Raw genomic sequence first — 17,223 nt, forward strand, 5'->3', positions numbered from 1 at the left:
CACGACACTTACGATGGATAGGTCGGAGGGAGTAGCTTATAATTCTTCCTGCAAGATTTCAACTTTTTTTTTTGTTTTGAGAAAGCACGATTTCAACTTGATAATCTTGTGCTGGGCACTGAATTCATCTTACATCGAGTTTGATTCATTTCTTGTTTATCGGTAAATTAGATGGAATTTGTTCCTGTGGACCACCAAATTAACCATAAACATGAAAGAATCCATGAAACGTAAGGTAAAATTCCTATTTGGTCTTTGGCCCAGGTAGCACTTATTGTTAGCCTTTACAACATGATCCGTACCAGCATCTACATGCACCTACAAGCACAATGCCATATAGCTAAAACCAGGCAAATTGCAAACCACAGTAACATGCTAGCAGCAAATACATACACCAGATTCGGCCAAAAGGATCAATAAGATGGTCCTAAAATGTAGGGCAGCATTAGCAAGTTATGATTTTTCTTAATGTATAATACAAGAATTACATGGCCCCTAGAAGCCACTTCACCTCCTGCATGCCGGCGCCTGCTGCTGCCCTTTACTGAACTCCAGCTGCGCCAACATACAGTATACAGATCAGAAAAATCTCATGGCGTTCATAACCAAGCATCAGGGGTAACAGAGGCTATATGTTTCTGATAAACATGTGATGTAACTTACAAGTTTGCTAATATATTTGAAAAAAAATGCTAATCTAATTATATTCTGCAAACAGGCGACTGGTGACTCCACTCAGAAACATTCTAAAATAAGCATGATGCCATGTAAAAGCAGCAATCACGGCAACAATCTGAGACACAACTTCCTACTCCTTCCGATCCGAATTAATTGACGCAGCCTCTATACAATGTCTGCGTCAATTAATTCGGATCGGAGGGAGTTTAAACTTGCTTCATTTACGATTTAGATATCACACCAACCATCTCACAAGCTCTGTCATGTCATCTACCCAATGATACACGTAGACCAGTATTGGAGAGTAAAATACATACCTTGGCCTCCTCATGAGCAATCCTCATCCTCCGGTACTCATGCTGTGCCCGATGACAACGAAACAGAGCCTGAACACGTACCACTGATCTATTAAACCTGTCCTCCGCTTGTTGCCGGCTGGCCTGGAAGAAACCTTCTTCTGCAGTGCTTGCAGCTTCTACATCCACTGTCATTTCTACTGGCATTCCATTTGCAATGCCGCGCAAGCCTTTTCTCTTCTTTCTCCATCGCAAAATAGCTTTCTCCACGACTCCAACAGACCATATTACCTTGCGGTACTGACGTCTCACTTGATGGCCTCGGTATGCAGCCTGAGGGATATGTTATAATCATTAAAATATCTACTACCTCCGTCTAGGTGAATAAGTCATTCGCGTAGTTCTAGGTCATCGATTTGAGGAATTAAATATGTGTTATATGTCATGAAAAGTATATCACTGGATTTCTACACGGATGTAGTTTCTAAATATATATTTTTTGTCACATATAATACATATTTAGATAGTTAAATCGTCGACCTAGAACTACGCGAATGACTTATTCACCGAGACGGAGGTAGTACTTTGCACATAACAACATAGAAAAAAACTTCCAATTTGCTTTCTAATAATGACTGTCAAGTGCCACCAGCCCATCACCCTGTTCTTCCAGCACAATAAATATATATAAGAAAAAGGTGCTTTCATCGTTATGGCCTATATTTATGCAATAAATCCCCCAGAGAAGGCAACAAATGGAAACAAGCAACAGAAACCTGCAACTTACTTGTATTCTGATAGCTTGTCTTCGCATGTTCTTAAAGTTCCTTCTGACCTTCCACGTGCGGAAATGATTTTGTATTCGTGCAGCAGCTCTCATCTCTTTTTTTCTGTTGTAGTTCCGGAATGCATGCTGAATCCTCAAAGCAGCAACTATCGCAGTTGCTTGCATCTCAGGATTGGCCAAAAGAATTGCTTTTGTTTGGAGTTTAAGAGTTCTATCGCGAAGTGCAGCTTGGATATTACTGGCAGCGTCAGCAGCATTTCGATAGGCCGCTAAAGATTCTTTTAAGCAAAGTTCTTGTTCAGTAAGGTTCTCAAACTTCTCGCTGTGTACTTTTGTTAGTTTCGTCCTTGATGGTGATTGCTTAGTACCCTTGGACAGTGACATTGATTCAAAATGTGCAGTCAATCCTTTCTCAGCAAGATATGCAGCTAAGCCCACATAACCTTGTCTTGCTGCCAGATCAGCAGGAGTGCATCCACCAGGGGACACTGCAGTAGGATCCGTAACCAAGCTTGGATTTGCTCCAGCAGATAACAGAGCAGCAACCATTTTTTCCCTGGCAAAAGTTTAGCAAAAAAATGAGTAACAAGATCGTCATAATTCATGAACATATATGAAGCAATATATTCCAACAGATAATGTTTTCCGAGATCAGAAATTACTAGTCACCTAAAGTAAAACAAATCTGGAGTGTTGTCTAAGATCACCATCTAAGACTGTTGATGAGATTATTTTCAGAGTTTTCCAAATCTAGAAGGTTGTTGAAAACAATATACGGCTCATTTCTGACAGTCAATATTAGTTTTTTGTCAGTTAGGTCCAATGAAGTTTGACTTGCAAATTACACAAACACGTCACAGTTGCCAGGCCCACTACTCACATTGAAAATGACTTGCTCTCATTTTTCCAAATTCCGTGATCAGCGAAAGGAAGGATATATATAACAGAAAATGGAAGATACCTTCCGTGGTATGCAGCCCAGTGTAAAGCAGTCCAACCAGAAGAATCACGGAAATCCAAGGAGAATCCGGACACAGAAAACAAGCGGATAGCCCAAGTATAGCCTAGGAAAGAACACAGATGGATAGGTCCTTGTCCTAGATCATCACGGCCGGTTGATTTATGGCCTCCAATTACTCTTTCGAGAAGCCATTCTTGCAATCTATTCCGTAAAACTAATTCAAGCAAGTCTTCAGTAGCATGAACAGATGTGCCTTCAGAATCGCCAGCAATTTTCCATAGATCCATCCATTCCTTCTCTGGTGATGCCAATATGAGATTAGAAACTTTGCTGCCTTCCACAAGAAGCTTTGGTGCTATCTTTTTCTTGTTTGTCACAAACAGCAAACGAGCTAGTCTCATCTGCATTTGAAGCTTTGACTTTGTGTACTCATCTTCCAGCGGCTTTAACTCACTATGCAATGAACTTCCAGGCACACTACGATACTCAAAATTCAAAACCTCAGAGATTGGTGTTTTCCCATCCAAAGTCAAATAAAAATCCACTCGTCCAGCTGTATGTGGTCCAACCATGAAACGGTAAACACCAGTTTGGACCATGTTTGCGGCAACACAGTTATCACCAAAGATACCGTAAATATTGGAACCAGCCAGATGCTTGTATTGCTCATAGTAATCCCCGATCACCAAGATCTACAATTCAGCAGCTGTCAATAATTTTGCAATTTGATAGAATATTACAATTTACAAACATGTATATTACAATTCAGCAGCTGCCAATAATTTTGCAATTTGATAGAATATTACAATTTACAAACATGTATATTACAATTCAGCAAGCAAACTGTTCTATACAGTACATTACATATGTGCCAATGTGCGTCCATTCACTACATTGCATTTTACGGAATTGACTGTCCTACCAGAAGTACCTGATAGATTTATTTATTTTTGGAGAAACACAGTACAAATCCAGATGCTCACATACACGCACCCATATGAACGCACTCACACCTTACCCCTATACCTCCCGAGAGAAATTATTTTTCGTAACTGGTATCAGTGAAGATATGGTGGAACATTTCCATCAAACTGAACAGTTGGAAATGGAATGAGCATGCACAAATACAGTAAAACAAGAAAGAATAATAGTTCAGTAGAACATGAAAGGGATAAACCTTGGTATGCTCTGTGGAACAAGCCCATTCTGGGGAGAAATCAGTGATGTTGAAGATTTTTCCATTGCTCACTATATTATCCCCTAGACAAGGACTGTCATCATCCAAGTACTTCCACAGTCCAAGACTGTTCTCTCTAGCAGGCACATCATTAGGAATGTCACCATCCACTGGAGTTTTCCGCAAAGAAGTTGCAAGTTGATGTGACTGAGAATCGAGATCTGATGTTAAAGGGTATTGAGATTGGTCTACTTGATGTTCCAGAGCTCCAGCGTGGTTCGCATGTACCTGATTGAGGGCATAATTAGTAGGATAATTAGATAAGCTTCGGGTATCAAATTAAGTGGTGAAACTAACAGACTGCCTTATTATGATGAAGTAGCTGACTTTCCATGCCGTGAATGGGTATGGAATTAATGAATAATATTCACTCACATAGCACGATCTCCATAGAAGCCAAAGGTTACAAAAATAACAAAAAATATCTTACTTCAGAAAATACCAGGGATCCTGCAATGACAAAATCCTAAATTGTAACAGGGCAGACGGCACGACCAGATCCGCACCGCATGATCGCCATGCAGCCACCCGGTGATGGTGTGCAGAGTGATATCACTCAGAATTGGAAGCCACTACGCGGGCTCCAGCCTAGCACAGTTGCAATGTTGTCGTTCCCCAAAAATTATCTTACAAAAAATTTCTGAAGCCCCAAATAAGATAGTGGACAATTTAGAGGTAAATACAAACAAAAAAATATACTGTGGCGGGACAGAAGACCTATTGGTCCACAGGAGTTAAACCTTACAGATTCACAAAAAATTAACATATATATAGAATACCATCAGTATTACAAAGGAGGTTGAGAGAAATTAGTGCACTTTTTAACTTCCAGACTAAGCATTACCAGGTATGGTATTCTAAATTTTACATGGAAAGAAGGGCAGACCGGTGCACGTAGCTCCCGCTTGCGCGGGGTCCGACTACTTTGGGTCTTTGACATGGAAGATGAAACTAAATACCAATCAACTAAGGACCAAAACGACATTTCATTTAGCAATGTAGTATTACCGCACCAATTTTCGTCATGCTGTATACTAGTATTGCAATTTAATAACTTATATAGGTCATAGCAACTCGCTTACATTATTTGTAGAGTCCGTGTCATTTCCAGAATCCTTTGTTCCGCATTTAATCTGCTGACTAAATGCCACGGATGCGCCTGTAATATATAATGAGAAAATTTACACTTTCAGTAGAAGTACAATGAAATATTGTAGCTCTGTCCAGAAGTCCCACCACAAGCAGTATCCTTTGTCATAGATGACTCCAATAGATGAACCCAGAACTCTTCCAGACTAGAGCCACCAGTATCTGCACAATGACCGATCCAATATACAGTAGTAAAAGAAGTACATCAGTAAAGTCTGCAAAGATTATGATATCATGCTGTCGGAGAGTCCAATCGACAGGGCATAAACCTACATATTTAGCTCGTATAGCATATTCTAAGAGAAGCTCACAGTTTGTGCATATGCATTCAACAAATCATTACGACTGAAGTATGGCTCACCACTAGAAATTGCACTGCCACCATGTGAGTTAATTTCCTCTGGTGCCGGAGGGGAGAACGATATCTCGGTATGAACTGAGGCTGAATTTGCTGAAATCGGAGAAGTATAATATTGAATCACATTCATTGTAGGCGCTTCGGCTTCGGCTTCTGTGCTCGGATGTGCTATGGCATTTTCCTGATCAAGACGAAGCAAATTAGGAGATTAAGTGGAACCGACCACATAGTAACTTTGTCTACTCTGCTTGCTCTACGGACATGTTAATACTTTGTGAAAGGAAGATGCTTTTGATTTAGGAAGATGTTTTTAATTTTACAAGATCCCTGGTATGCATTTTCAGCTATGCTCTGGGTTCCTGTATGGCACTTGGAGTCATTTTCTCATAATTCTGAACAGACGTCAGAACTAAATAGTTAGAATCCTATATACCTAAGTAGTTGATCCCCACTACCTCTATTATCTAACATGCACACATGCCATCTCATCATAGGCCCACCACAATATGCATGAGAAAAGGTTTTCCATTATTAATTGATCTCATGCACACATTCATCTCACCACACATGCCACCTAATCAAAGGTCCACTCAACATGCATGGGAAAAGTTTTCCATTATATTATGTCACTTATATTCAATAAATATTTTCAAATACACAATAATCAAATACAATATATAATAACTATTTTTAGTTTTAGTTCATATATTATTAATTCAACTATTCATGTTCCATACAATCAAATCACTCGAAATACATTAAAATCGATTCCCGCAGCAACACACGGGGTATCCTCTAGTTTTTATATACATTTGACTCCCATGACAACTTAAAAAAACATATAAGTTTAGGCAAGCTGCGTTTACAGCTTACACTTCGTTCGGCAATAGAGCTATCAGCTCTATACATTAAAGCAACAGAGAATCAAGAAATCCACTGGGCCACGTCAAGTTTGTATTAGAGTTGTTCGGTATTTCTGTATTGTATTAGGAATACGACAGCTGTTACGTACATATATTGGCCTACAAGTTGCTCCCTCCTAACAAGGTATCAAGCCTGGTTCAGTTTTAGATCGATTTTTCTCCTTGCACATAAAAATTAACTCTAGCATTGTGAATATAAAATGTGGCCCTGGTCAATGATCAACAAATTTGAGGGGGTATTTAAAATTTGCTAGATATATCATGACCTCTTGGCAAGATAAGGTGTGCCGATCTCAGAATTAATTGGACAGAATGTCCAACAAAGAGGCAGACTGGCAAAAGGCCACTCTACAATAGTATGAACAGAAGAACAAACATGATGAACCGCATGCACGCCTTCAAATTATACTTAAGATTTAAGAACAGAAAACAGGTGTGGGGGGGAATAACCTCAGATGTTTGACGATAATGCACAAGAACAATCCGTTCAGCCTCTCTGAATAAGAAATAACCAAAAACTATGTCAACAAAGAAAAGTAATTATATCCGAGTTTGCATCTGATACATGTAGTAGAAATTGTAAATTGTATGCGACAATTCATGCAGTAGGCAATAACAGAACTTTCATTGTTAGAGAGCACGCCCTAGTTAATGTGGTAATGACAAAGCTGTTTCTCAGATTAGAGGATATTAACATTGAACAGAATTCCAGACAGATCATAGACAGCAAATAACATAATAGGTTTAGCGTGCAACATGATCTGAGTACGTTATTTTTTAACCTAAAAAGTAATTACTTTCTTAATTTTAGCTGCAGGAAATTGACAACATTGATGGCAAATGTCTTAGAGCTTCTATTTGATGGATAAGTCTGTGTACTAGGGTCGTTGTGGGGCTGCAGCACATGGTCCTTGTGGCAGTTAGGATAGAGTTCCTGACCATCAAGGACTGGCATCTTAGACTAGCATCTTAGACTGGCATCTTAGCAGCATCTCAGCATATGCTTGGCTGGCTAGCGGCCTATATGTATGTATCCCCAACCCCTCAGGTTGGTATGGCATTGTGTGAGAAATAAACCAACGAAAATTGTCCCAACTCTCCTAGTGTCATCCACAACTATCAATGCTCAGGTTCAAAGGTCTAACAAGTGGTATCAGAGCCTCGTTATCCTGTACCCTGAGCATTTCCTGTGAGCAGCCTAAGTCGGTAGCAGCAGCTGCTCCGTCTGCCTCTGGTTACCTTCCTCCCTCCAGACTGTCGAGCAGCAGTTCGTCTTCAACAGCCTCCTCCTCACGCAACAGCCCCCCTGCAGCGAGCCATGTCTGCAGGTCGCTCTCAGCACACAGCTACCTCGAGCATACGGCGCCGGCAGGAGGCCGAGCGCGCCGTGGCAGAGGAGTGTGAGCGAGCAGCTGTAGCAACAGCTGCTGCGGCAGCAAGGGTGTCGAGGCTGGCTGCAGCGGAGCTGGCAGCAGCCAGGGCGGAGGTAGAAGCAGCCAGGGCAGAGGTAGAAGCAGCAGCAGCAGACGCAGCACGTGAGGCTACGACGGATGCCAAGGTACTCCGCGGCGGCTCCGGCAGCTCCAACAGCTCCGCACCTGCGGACGACGGCGCTGACGCAGACCGCGCCAAAGTGGCGCAAGAGCGGACGGCGCAGTGGGCAGCCAAGCACGCCCGCGCTCCAGGTGGAGGTGCGCACCGCGACGGCGGCTGCAACGACCAGGACCGCGGCCTCTACAAGGTCCGGACTGTGGTCAGGGATGTTGGTCCCAGTGCTGGGTGGCCTACCCTCACGAAAACCAACTACGTCGAGTGGGCCGGGATCATGAAGATCAGGCTCCAGGTGCGGCGCATGTGGGAGGCAGTCCCGGACAGCAACGTCGACCACCAAGAGGACCGACGGGCGCTGGACGCCCTCATCGCCGCAGTCCCGCCCGAGATGCAGTTCTCGCTTTCCAGCAAGCGGACTGCCAAGGAAGCTTGGGACGCCATCGCCGCGGCACGCATCGGTAGCGACCAAGCTCGCAAGTCCACTCTGCAGGCACTTCGTAAGGGGTGGGAGAGCCTGGGTTTCAAGCCAGGTGAGGACGTTGATGACTTCGCTCTCCGTCTCAACACTCTGCTGCAGAAGTTGGTGAAGTTTGGTGATGCCACCTACACCGAGGAGAGAGCTGTCGAGAAGCTTTTCCGGTGCATCCCCGAGAAGTACAAGCAGATGGCTCGGCCAATCGAGTCTTTGCTGGACCTCTCCACGATGACAATCGAGGAGGCGATAGGTCGCCTCAAGGTCGTCGACACCGACGAGCCACAGCCTTCCTCGAGGCCCATCACCACCGGCGGGAAGCTGCTCCTAACTCGGGAGCCGTGGGAAGCCAGCCTTGGTGACAGGAAGAAGGGGGAGCCTTCTTCCACGACGGGCGGCCGCAAGCGTGGCAAGCAGCGTAAGACGCGAAGAGGCCCCCCGGGCAGGGCACAAGGACGTGCCGAAGGTGACGCCCGCGGAGGCGCCAACGACGGCGCCGCTGGCAAGCCCAAGCCGGCACAAGACAACAGTTCTCACAACTGTGGCCGGTTTGACCATTGGGTCAATGAGTGTCGGCAACCACGACAAGGCCAGGCTCACGTCGCACAGGCAAAGGAGGAGGAGACGGCTCTGTTCATGGCGCATGCAAGCATTGAGCTATCTTCAGCGACACCAGTCGCAAAAGCTCTCATCCACCTCGACGAGCCAAAAGCACACGCTCTTCTCGGCGATGGCTCCGAGAAGGACAAGACTACGGGGTGGTGCCTCGACACCGGCGCCACCCACCACATGACCGGTCGAGGGGAATTCTTCGCCGAGCTCGACTCCGATGCGCGAGGCTCCGTCAAGTTTGGGGATGCCTCCGCTGTGGAAATTAAGGGCGTCGGCTCCGTCATCTTCACCACCAAGACGGGAGAGCACCGGCTGCTCACCGGTGTCTACTACATCCCCGCGCTAAGGAACTCCATCATCAGCTTGGGACAGCTGGATGAGAACGGCTCACGCGTGCTGATTGAGCATGGGGTCCTACGCATCTGGGATCGCCAGGGTCGCCTTCTCGCCAAGGTGGGGTGAAAATCGACTTTACGTCCTTGATGTGCAGGTGGCACAACCGGTCTGTCTCGCTGTCCGTCGGGACGATGAGGCGTGGCAATGGCATGAGCGCTTTGGGCACCTTCATTTTGAGGCCCTGAAGCGTATAAGTGCCAAGGAGATGGTACGAGGCCTGCCATGCCTCGACCATGTGGAGCAGTTCTGCGACATCTGCGTACTGACGAAGCAGAGACGACTCCCCTTTCCCAAACAGGCGAGTTTTTGGGCCAAGGAGAAGCTGGAGCTCGTGCACGGAGACTTGTGCGGCCCGGTGACGCCAGCCACACCAGGAGGTCGACGCTACTTCCTGCTGCTCATCGACGATCTCTCTCGCTACATGTGGGCGTTGATTCTCGGCAGCAAGGGAGAAGCGGCGGACGCCATCAGGCGTGCGCAGGTTGGTGTGGAGGCGGAGAGCGGCCGCAAATTGCGCGTGTTGCGCACTGACAACAGCAGCGAATTCACGGCGGCTGAATTCGCGTCGTACTGCACCGATGAGGGCATCCAGCGCCACTACTCCACGTCGTACAGCCCGCAGCAAAACGGAGTCGTCGAGCGGCGCAACCAGACGGTTGTGGGGATGGCTCGGGCTCTCCTCAAGCAGAGAGGGATGCCGGCTGTTTTCTGGGGAGAGGCGGTGCTGACGGCCGTCTACATCCTCAACCGCTCGCCTACTAAGGCACTCGATGGCACGACACCATACGAGGCCTGGCATGGGCGGAAGCCGGCGGTCTCCCATTTGCGGGTCTTTGGTTGTCTTACGTTCGCTAAGGAGCTCGGCCACATCGGCAAGCTCGACGACAGGAGCACTCCGGGAGTCTTCATCGGCTACGCGGAGGGCTCAAAGGCCTACCGCATCCTCGACCCAAAGACACAGCGTGTGCGCACGGCACGAGACGTCGTGTTCAACGAAGGGCAAGGGTGGCAATGGGACAAGGCGGTGGACGACGGCTCGACGCTGACGTATAACGACTTCATTGTCGAGTACGCCCACTTCAAGGAAGCCGGGGGAGCAAGCAGCTCCTCTTCGCCGGGCACGTCTACCCCGACCCCCAAAACTGCATCGACTCCGGTGCCTGCTACGCCGACGGCACCACAACTGGCGACGCCGCATAATCCAGCCCCGGCAGTCACCACTCCGGGTTCGTCTTCATCAGCACAAGCTCACGCGGAGCACAACCCGATGAAGTTCGCTTCCCCGCTCACTCACGACGAGGAGCGTGTCGACGTGTGGTATGGAGGCGAACAGCTGCGGTATCGCACGATGGATGATCTACTCGGCGACCAGCCGGTGCCGGGACTGATGCCACGTGACCTGGAGGCGCAGCTACAACTCGCGTGTGAGGACGGCGAACCACGGTCCTTTGCAGAGGCCGAGAGAGATGCGGCATGGCGCGCCGCGATGCAGTTGGAGATGGATGCGGTCGAGCAAAACCGCACCTAGGAGCTCGCTGACCTCCCTCGTGGTCACCACGCAATCACCCTTAAGTGGGTGTTCAAGCTGAAGAGGATGGAGCTGGCGCCATCATCAAGCACAAGGCTCGCCTGGTGGCCCGAGGCTTCTTGCAGCAGGAAGGAGTCGACTTCGACGACGCCTTCGCTCCCGTGGCACGGATGGAGTCCGTGCGACTTCTCCTTGCGCTGGCTGCCCAGGAGGGCTGGCGTGTCCATCACATGGATGTCAAGTCGGCGTTCCTCAACGGCGACTTGAAGGAGGAAGTCTACGTGCATCAGCCACCGGGATTTGCGATTCCCGGCCAGGAGGGCAAGGTACTCCGCCTGCGCAAGGCTCTCTATGGCCTATGGCCTACGGCAAGCACCTAGGGCGTGGAACGCCAAGCTGGACTCCACGCTAAAGAAGATGGGCTTCGAGCAAAGCCCGCATGAGGCTCCCGTCGACCGACGGGGCAGTGGAGGAAATGCCCTGCTGGTGGGCGTCTACGTTGACGACTTGGTGATCACCGGCACCAAATATGCAGAGGTGGCGGCATTCAAGGAAGACATGAAGGCCACCTTCCAGATGAGTGATCTGGGGCTCCTCTCCTTCTATCTAGGGATTGAGGTGCACCAGGACCACTCCGGGATCGCGCTTCGACAGTCCACCTACGCCAAGCGCATCGTTGAGCTAGCTGGGCTAACCGACTGCCACCTAGCTCTCACTCCGATGGAGGAGAGGCTGAAACTGAGCCGCGACAGCACGACGGAGGAAGTGGATGCTACGCAGTACCGACGTCTTGTGGGGAGCTTTCGCTACCTCACCCACACACGACCGGACTTGGCATTCTCCGTCGGCTATGTCAGTCGGTTCATGGAGCGACCGACGTCGGAACACCAGCAGGCAGTGAAGAGGATCATCCGCTACGTAGCAGGGACCCTCGACCACGGCCTCCACTACCCTAGGTGTCCGGGGGCGGCACACTTCGTCGGGTACAGCGACAGCGACCACGCCGGCGACATCGACACCAGCAAGAGCACGAGCGGGATCCTCTTCTTCCTCGGCAAGTGTCTCGTGAGCTAGCAATCAGTCAAGCAGCGGATGGTGGCCCTGTCCAGCTGTGAGGCTGAGTACATAGCAGCCTCCACCGCCTGCACTCAGGCGCTCTGGCTCGCTCGACTGCTTGGTGATCTTCTCGTTCAAGACACCAGAATGGTGCAGCTCCTGGTGGACAGCAAGTCTGCCCTGGCCCTGGCAAAGAACCCCGTGTTCCACGAACGGAGCAAGCACATTCGACTGAGGTATCACTTCATCCGCAGCTGTGTGGAAGAAGGGAGCATCGAGGCGAGCTACGTCAACACCACGGACCAGCTCGCAGACCTGCTCACCAAGCCTCTTGGGAGGGTCAAGTTCCTCGAACTTTGCTCCGGGATTGGGATGATTCAACTTTCCCACAAGACGACGTACAAGACTTAGGGGGAGAATGATGGATAAGTCTATGTACTAGGGTCGTTGTGGGGCTGCAGCACATGGTCCTTGTGGCAGTTAGGATAGAGTTCCTGACCATCAAGGACTGGCATCTTAGACTAGCATCTTAGACTGGCATCTTAGCAGCATCTCAGCATATGCTTGGCTGGCTAGCAGCCTATAAGTATGTATCCCCAACCCCTCAGGTTGGTATGGCATTGTGTGAAAAATAAACCAACGAAAATTGTCGCAACTCTCCTAGTGTCATCCACAACTATCAATGCTCAGGTTCAAAGGTCTAACACTATTAGCCTTAGAAAAGCAAACGGTTCGATAGTCCGGTAAAAGTGCATTGTCTATGTGCACACAGCATCACACGATAGAAAAAATGAATCGTGCGAGAAAACAATGTAAATAAATATTGCATAGAGAAAAAAATGGTGTAGTGAAGCTTCCATTTTTCTAAAAGAAAAGGAATTCTTACTTGTCAAGCAGCCAGTAGCACCTTCTAAAGAAATTTGGATTATCCTCACCTCGAGCATAATAGACATGAACCCTCTCTTCATTACCAATCTATGAAAATGACAGAAATCAACAATAAAGGTGGGGATGCTTGAATGTAACAACAGCAATAAAATTTGAGTTTTTTGTCATTGTGCTGGTGGTGGATAGTCTCACCTTTAATTTTTCATGGGCTTCTTGGACAGTTTTGCCATCCTTCTTTTTCTTCCAATTATGGCCATCCTTCCGGAAGTTCCGGACAACTTTGCGATCATATAGAACAATAGTACCACCTGGTTTAAAAGAAAGTTAAACTGATGGTTGAAATCCAGAAGCCATTTTCTAGTGCCAACATGATGGTGATTATAATAAAGCTATGAAACGAATCAACATTTTCAATAGAATCTCAAGATGTAGGCATCCTTGCAATGTGCGCATCAGAACAATAGTAGATAAATGCAAGAAGTTAACAACCAAAAAGTTAAATGTGGTAAAACGTAAATATACCCCTTGTATAACTAATACTCTTATAAAGTACTCCCTCCGTCTAGATACATCCATTTCTCTGACAAGTATTTCCGGGCGGAGGGAGTATCATGTAATAGTAATATCTTAGTGGACAAAATGTACATAGTGACATGTAGGCACTTAATACCTTCGTCCTGGTTTATTGGTCCCCTTTGTAATTTGTATCAAATTTTGACCAAAGATTTAACTAACAAAATGTCAACGCATGTCAACAAAAATTATATCATTGGATCTGTATTTGAACATAGTTCTCAATGATATAATTTTTGATGACATGCATGAATTTTGTTACTTAAATCTATGGTCAAAATTTGGCACAAAATATAATGGGGACCAATAAACCAGGATGAAGACAGGTGAGCAAATTCAATTCCCAAGAGGTGCATCTGCTAGAAATGGGAAAAGCACACACAAAAACTGCAATCACAACAAGCAAAAGTTAAGTGCAAATTTGCAATGAGAACATGAAAACATATTGGTTTTACTTATGGTAGCATAGTCGCCCAAGATGTTATATTACTTTATAATCTGACTCTTGTGTACATGGGAGATTTGGGTGGTAGATCATGTTTATTTCGTTCACAATTGAATATTCTCTTATGACCTAGAGAAAGTATCCTAATGAGAAGTTGAGAACAATAACAAGGCTCCTGTGCACAAACATTTCAGAAAAAACACTGAGAAGAGTGCTTTATAGCAATCATGCTAAGTATACTTATACTCCAGTTCACAAAAGCATTCTGTTAAGACGTGGAGCGTATGCAGCACCTCCTCATGGACTGCGGATTTTGCTATCAAACCTGGCACACAGTCCTGTCTTGGATTCGATCTACAGCACCTCCTCCCAACCCCGGCAACAACTTTATGGACTGGTGGGCTACTTCTGTACTTCGACTTCCTCGGCCATGGAGGGCGCTTCCAGGCTTTGAATGTTGTTATATTGATGTAGTAGTGTCTGTTTACTCTTCATTGGGCATGTACAAAGCCAAATCTTATGGTAACTTTCATTTTCAATCAATGCATCAAGACGTAAACTTTTTGTGTTCCCTAGAGAGAGAAGAATAGAAGACCAAGGATGGGAGATTCAACACCCCCAACGTTCCAGCCGACACATTATGTCCCCAAACAATGAACCAACAGGGCTTGAACTATTGTTATTTTTCACGCATAACCCAGTCGTCATACGTCAACACGCATATCTGTTAATGTTCCCTTTTGTTCACACCAAGTTGTGCAGTCAATCACGGAAGCTAAGCAAGCACAGTGGTATGGAATGGAAATGGATGCCAAGATGAGGGTTTAGGGTTGATGCGAAACACATACTCACGGGCTTGTCGATGGGCTGTGCATGGACCTTGAACCTCTCGTGGTTGGCCAGGACCGCGTAGATCTCATTCGGCCGGAACCAGCGCGACGCGGCCTCTGCTTTCAGCTTCTCGAAATTCAAGTCTATCCACCAACCATCAGAAGAAGAAACACGGTCGAGAAATCAGCCCAAGATACAACAACATGCTTTTTTCCTTTCAACAACAAAAGATAGAAATGAACTAAACGTAAATTCCACAATTCTAGAGCATCGGAACAACATGAGACACCAAAATCTAAGCTAACCTCAAAGCCCCAAAACTTAAACGATGCAAAATTAAGTTTAAAAAAGAGAGAGAGAAAGAATCAAATGAGACCTCACTCACAAGTCACCACACAAACAGAGCATTCGACCAAATCCCAAGAACAAAAACACCAGTAGTTTTTTTTCTTTTGCGAATAAAAAAAACATCAGTAGTTGGGGGAAAAACATTCCAATCGAACAGTCAGACCACCAACAGGCGAATTGGTTCCGGAAAAGAACAAGTGTGTTGCAACCCGAGACTGGCAAAATGCATGAGCAGTGAGAATCAAAGCCCGAGAGCGAGGCATCAGGTGACAGCAACTCCAAAACCCAAACGAATCACGGCTCGAACAAGCGAACACGAACCACGCGAGCCCACGGAAGCTACAGAATCTGCCGCACCAAACAAAAGCAAAAAGAGAGGTAGGGGAATAAAAAAGGAGGAGGAGCGGCGGCGGTCGGACTGGAGAGGTCGGACCTGCGTAGGTGATGAAGCCGTGGATCTCGGAGCGGAGGAGCGGGTCCCTCTCCCTCCCGGCCGCTCCCGCCATAGCCCGTTAGCCGCGCCGGCTGCTGCTTCCACTCTCCCGGTCGGTCTATTGGTCGGGCCGCGCAGGCAGGCGAGAGGAGAAGACGACGACGACGACGAGCAGGAGAAGACCTTAGAAAAAGGAAAATGGTGAGAATATATATCAATTAAGTGCAGGTAAATACATAAATCGCTCATTTCTCGGAGAAAAATCAGATGATGAGGACCCGCATCTAAAGCATCCGGGCCCACCTGTCGGGAAAGGAATAGTGGGTTGGTGGGCGGTTGGAAAGATGGATCCTGAATTTCCCGTGCACACAACTTGATCCACTTGTGAGCCTCTCACACCGGACAGCAAAGGTGAGACTCGGGTTCAGTGATATGAATGCTAAATAAGGGCATCTCCTCCAGCTTCTAACTTCATCAACTCCATAAGTGAAATTGTCACGAATGCTTGGGCTCTGAGAAGCTAAAATCTAGAAGCTAAGCATGTGCGTAGTGCGAAAATGAGAAGCGAGCTCGGTCCAGCTCCACGAAAACGAAAATCTGAAGTTCGCCCGATTTACGGTCGACTGGAACCAGTTCACTTGACTTACGGCCGGCTACCATCGCCAAATGTACCGGTTCAACGCGCCCCCTTCCTTTCCCTTAGGAAAAAAGAAAGAAAACTGCCTCGAACCCCTCCTCTTCTCTCGAACAGGTACAAGCTCTCTCTCTCTCTGTTCTTTCCTTGCGCTAACCCTAGCCGCCATAGCCGCGTACCACCACTACCACACACGCCGCCAGTCCCTCGCCATGGCAGATCGAACCTCTTCAAGCCCATCCCCGGCGAATCCCGGCGTCGCAGTCTGAACTCCTGAAGGACGCCGCCCTCAATACAAGGATGGACGCACCTTCTGCACCCGCAGAACAAGCTCCAGCCCCGACGCCAGTGACGTCGATGCTCACCTCACTACTGCTCGTGGTGGTCTTTGCTAATGCTGGCCCGATTTGGGCTGCCTCCAGCCAGCCCAACCACCCCGATCAGGCCATAGCCCTCCCAGCTGGGCTGCAGCGCTGGGAGATGCAAACGGAGCCGAACAAAATTTCAATCGCTGCCTGGAGTTAGAAACTACGATGAGAAGCTGAAGTTGTGGAGTTCTGAGAAGCGGGAGGAGATCCGAACACGACCTAAATTGTCTTATTTTTTTTATCAATGTATACTACAATATTGTGCAATTATCTGTGCGCATAAGTATCGTGTACACAATCACCATCATTTACTGGCCATTTTATTTGTTAATCCGATCATGTAGCAAAATGGACTTCGGTTGCTAATTAAATTAGTGTTTATTGGTTAACAAAGAAAACATGATTTTATACGGTAAGACAATAATGCATGGGGCAATTGACTCGGATTGTAAGGAAAATCAGTCGGAAAATTTGGCAAAATTGAAAAACGTAAGAGGCCCTGTGGGGAAGGAGATGACAGACGAAAGAACAAACGTAATGCAAAAAGGAAGAGGTGCTACTGCCTTGAATGTTGATGGACAATGAGCGAAAATTTTGATATTCCATCAATTTGCCTCGAGGCCTATAAACAACTAGCAGATCACCTTTTCGCCTAGGCAAGATGATATGTTGGAATTATAAGAACTTGACCCATCAAAC

General features: G+C 47.0%; 1 protein-coding gene and 1 pseudogene across 1 annotated transcript; one reads left to right on the forward strand and one right to left on the reverse strand.

Moving 5' to 3' along the window:
* Positions 1 to 224: 224 nt before the first annotated feature.
* LOC125536956 (calmodulin-binding transcription activator) lies at positions 225 to 15,739 on the reverse strand. Its single transcript, XM_048700250.2, has 13 exons — positions 15,523 to 15,739; positions 14,759 to 14,884; positions 13,085 to 13,200; positions 12,891 to 12,979; positions 6,840 to 6,885; positions 5,470 to 5,647; positions 5,196 to 5,270; positions 5,042 to 5,118; positions 3,900 to 4,187; positions 2,723 to 3,414; positions 1,762 to 2,317; positions 996 to 1,307; positions 225 to 555 (listed from the first exon to the last, which is right to left on the reverse strand). Exons 1-13 carry the CDS (start codon positions 15,593 to 15,595, stop codon positions 508 to 510), a joined length of 2,676 nt encoding a protein of 891 aa, XP_048556207.2. The 5' UTR covers positions 15,596 to 15,739; the 3' UTR covers positions 225 to 507.
* Positions 6,892 to 9,305, forward strand: LOC147984858 (uncharacterized; annotated as a pseudogene).
* Positions 15,740 to 17,223: the final 1,484 nt, after the last annotated feature.

The sequence above is a fragment of the Triticum urartu genome, chromosome 2A (assembly GCF_056163025.1).
Source record: "Triticum urartu cultivar PI428250 chromosome 2A, HENAU_Tu73, whole genome shotgun sequence".
NCBI lineage: Eukaryota > Viridiplantae > Streptophyta > Magnoliopsida > Poales > Poaceae > Triticum > Triticum urartu.

What these genes read in the sequence shown, in the direction of transcription:
- LOC125536956 (XM_048700250.2), bottom strand. Translation starts at nt 15,595, where the DNA reads ATGGCGGGAGCGGCCGGGAGGGAGAGGGACCCGCTCCTCCGCTCCGAG. An exon ending in CGGCTTCATCACCTACGCAG is followed by an intron (nt 14,885 to 15,522) that starts GTCCGACCTCTC and finishes GTTGGTGGATAG; the next exon opens with ACTTGAATTTCGAGAAGCTG. An exon ending in GACAAAGGATACTGCTTGTG is followed by an intron (nt 5,119 to 5,195) that starts GTGGGACTTCTG and finishes TATATATTACAG; the next exon opens with GCGCATCCGTGGCATTTAGT.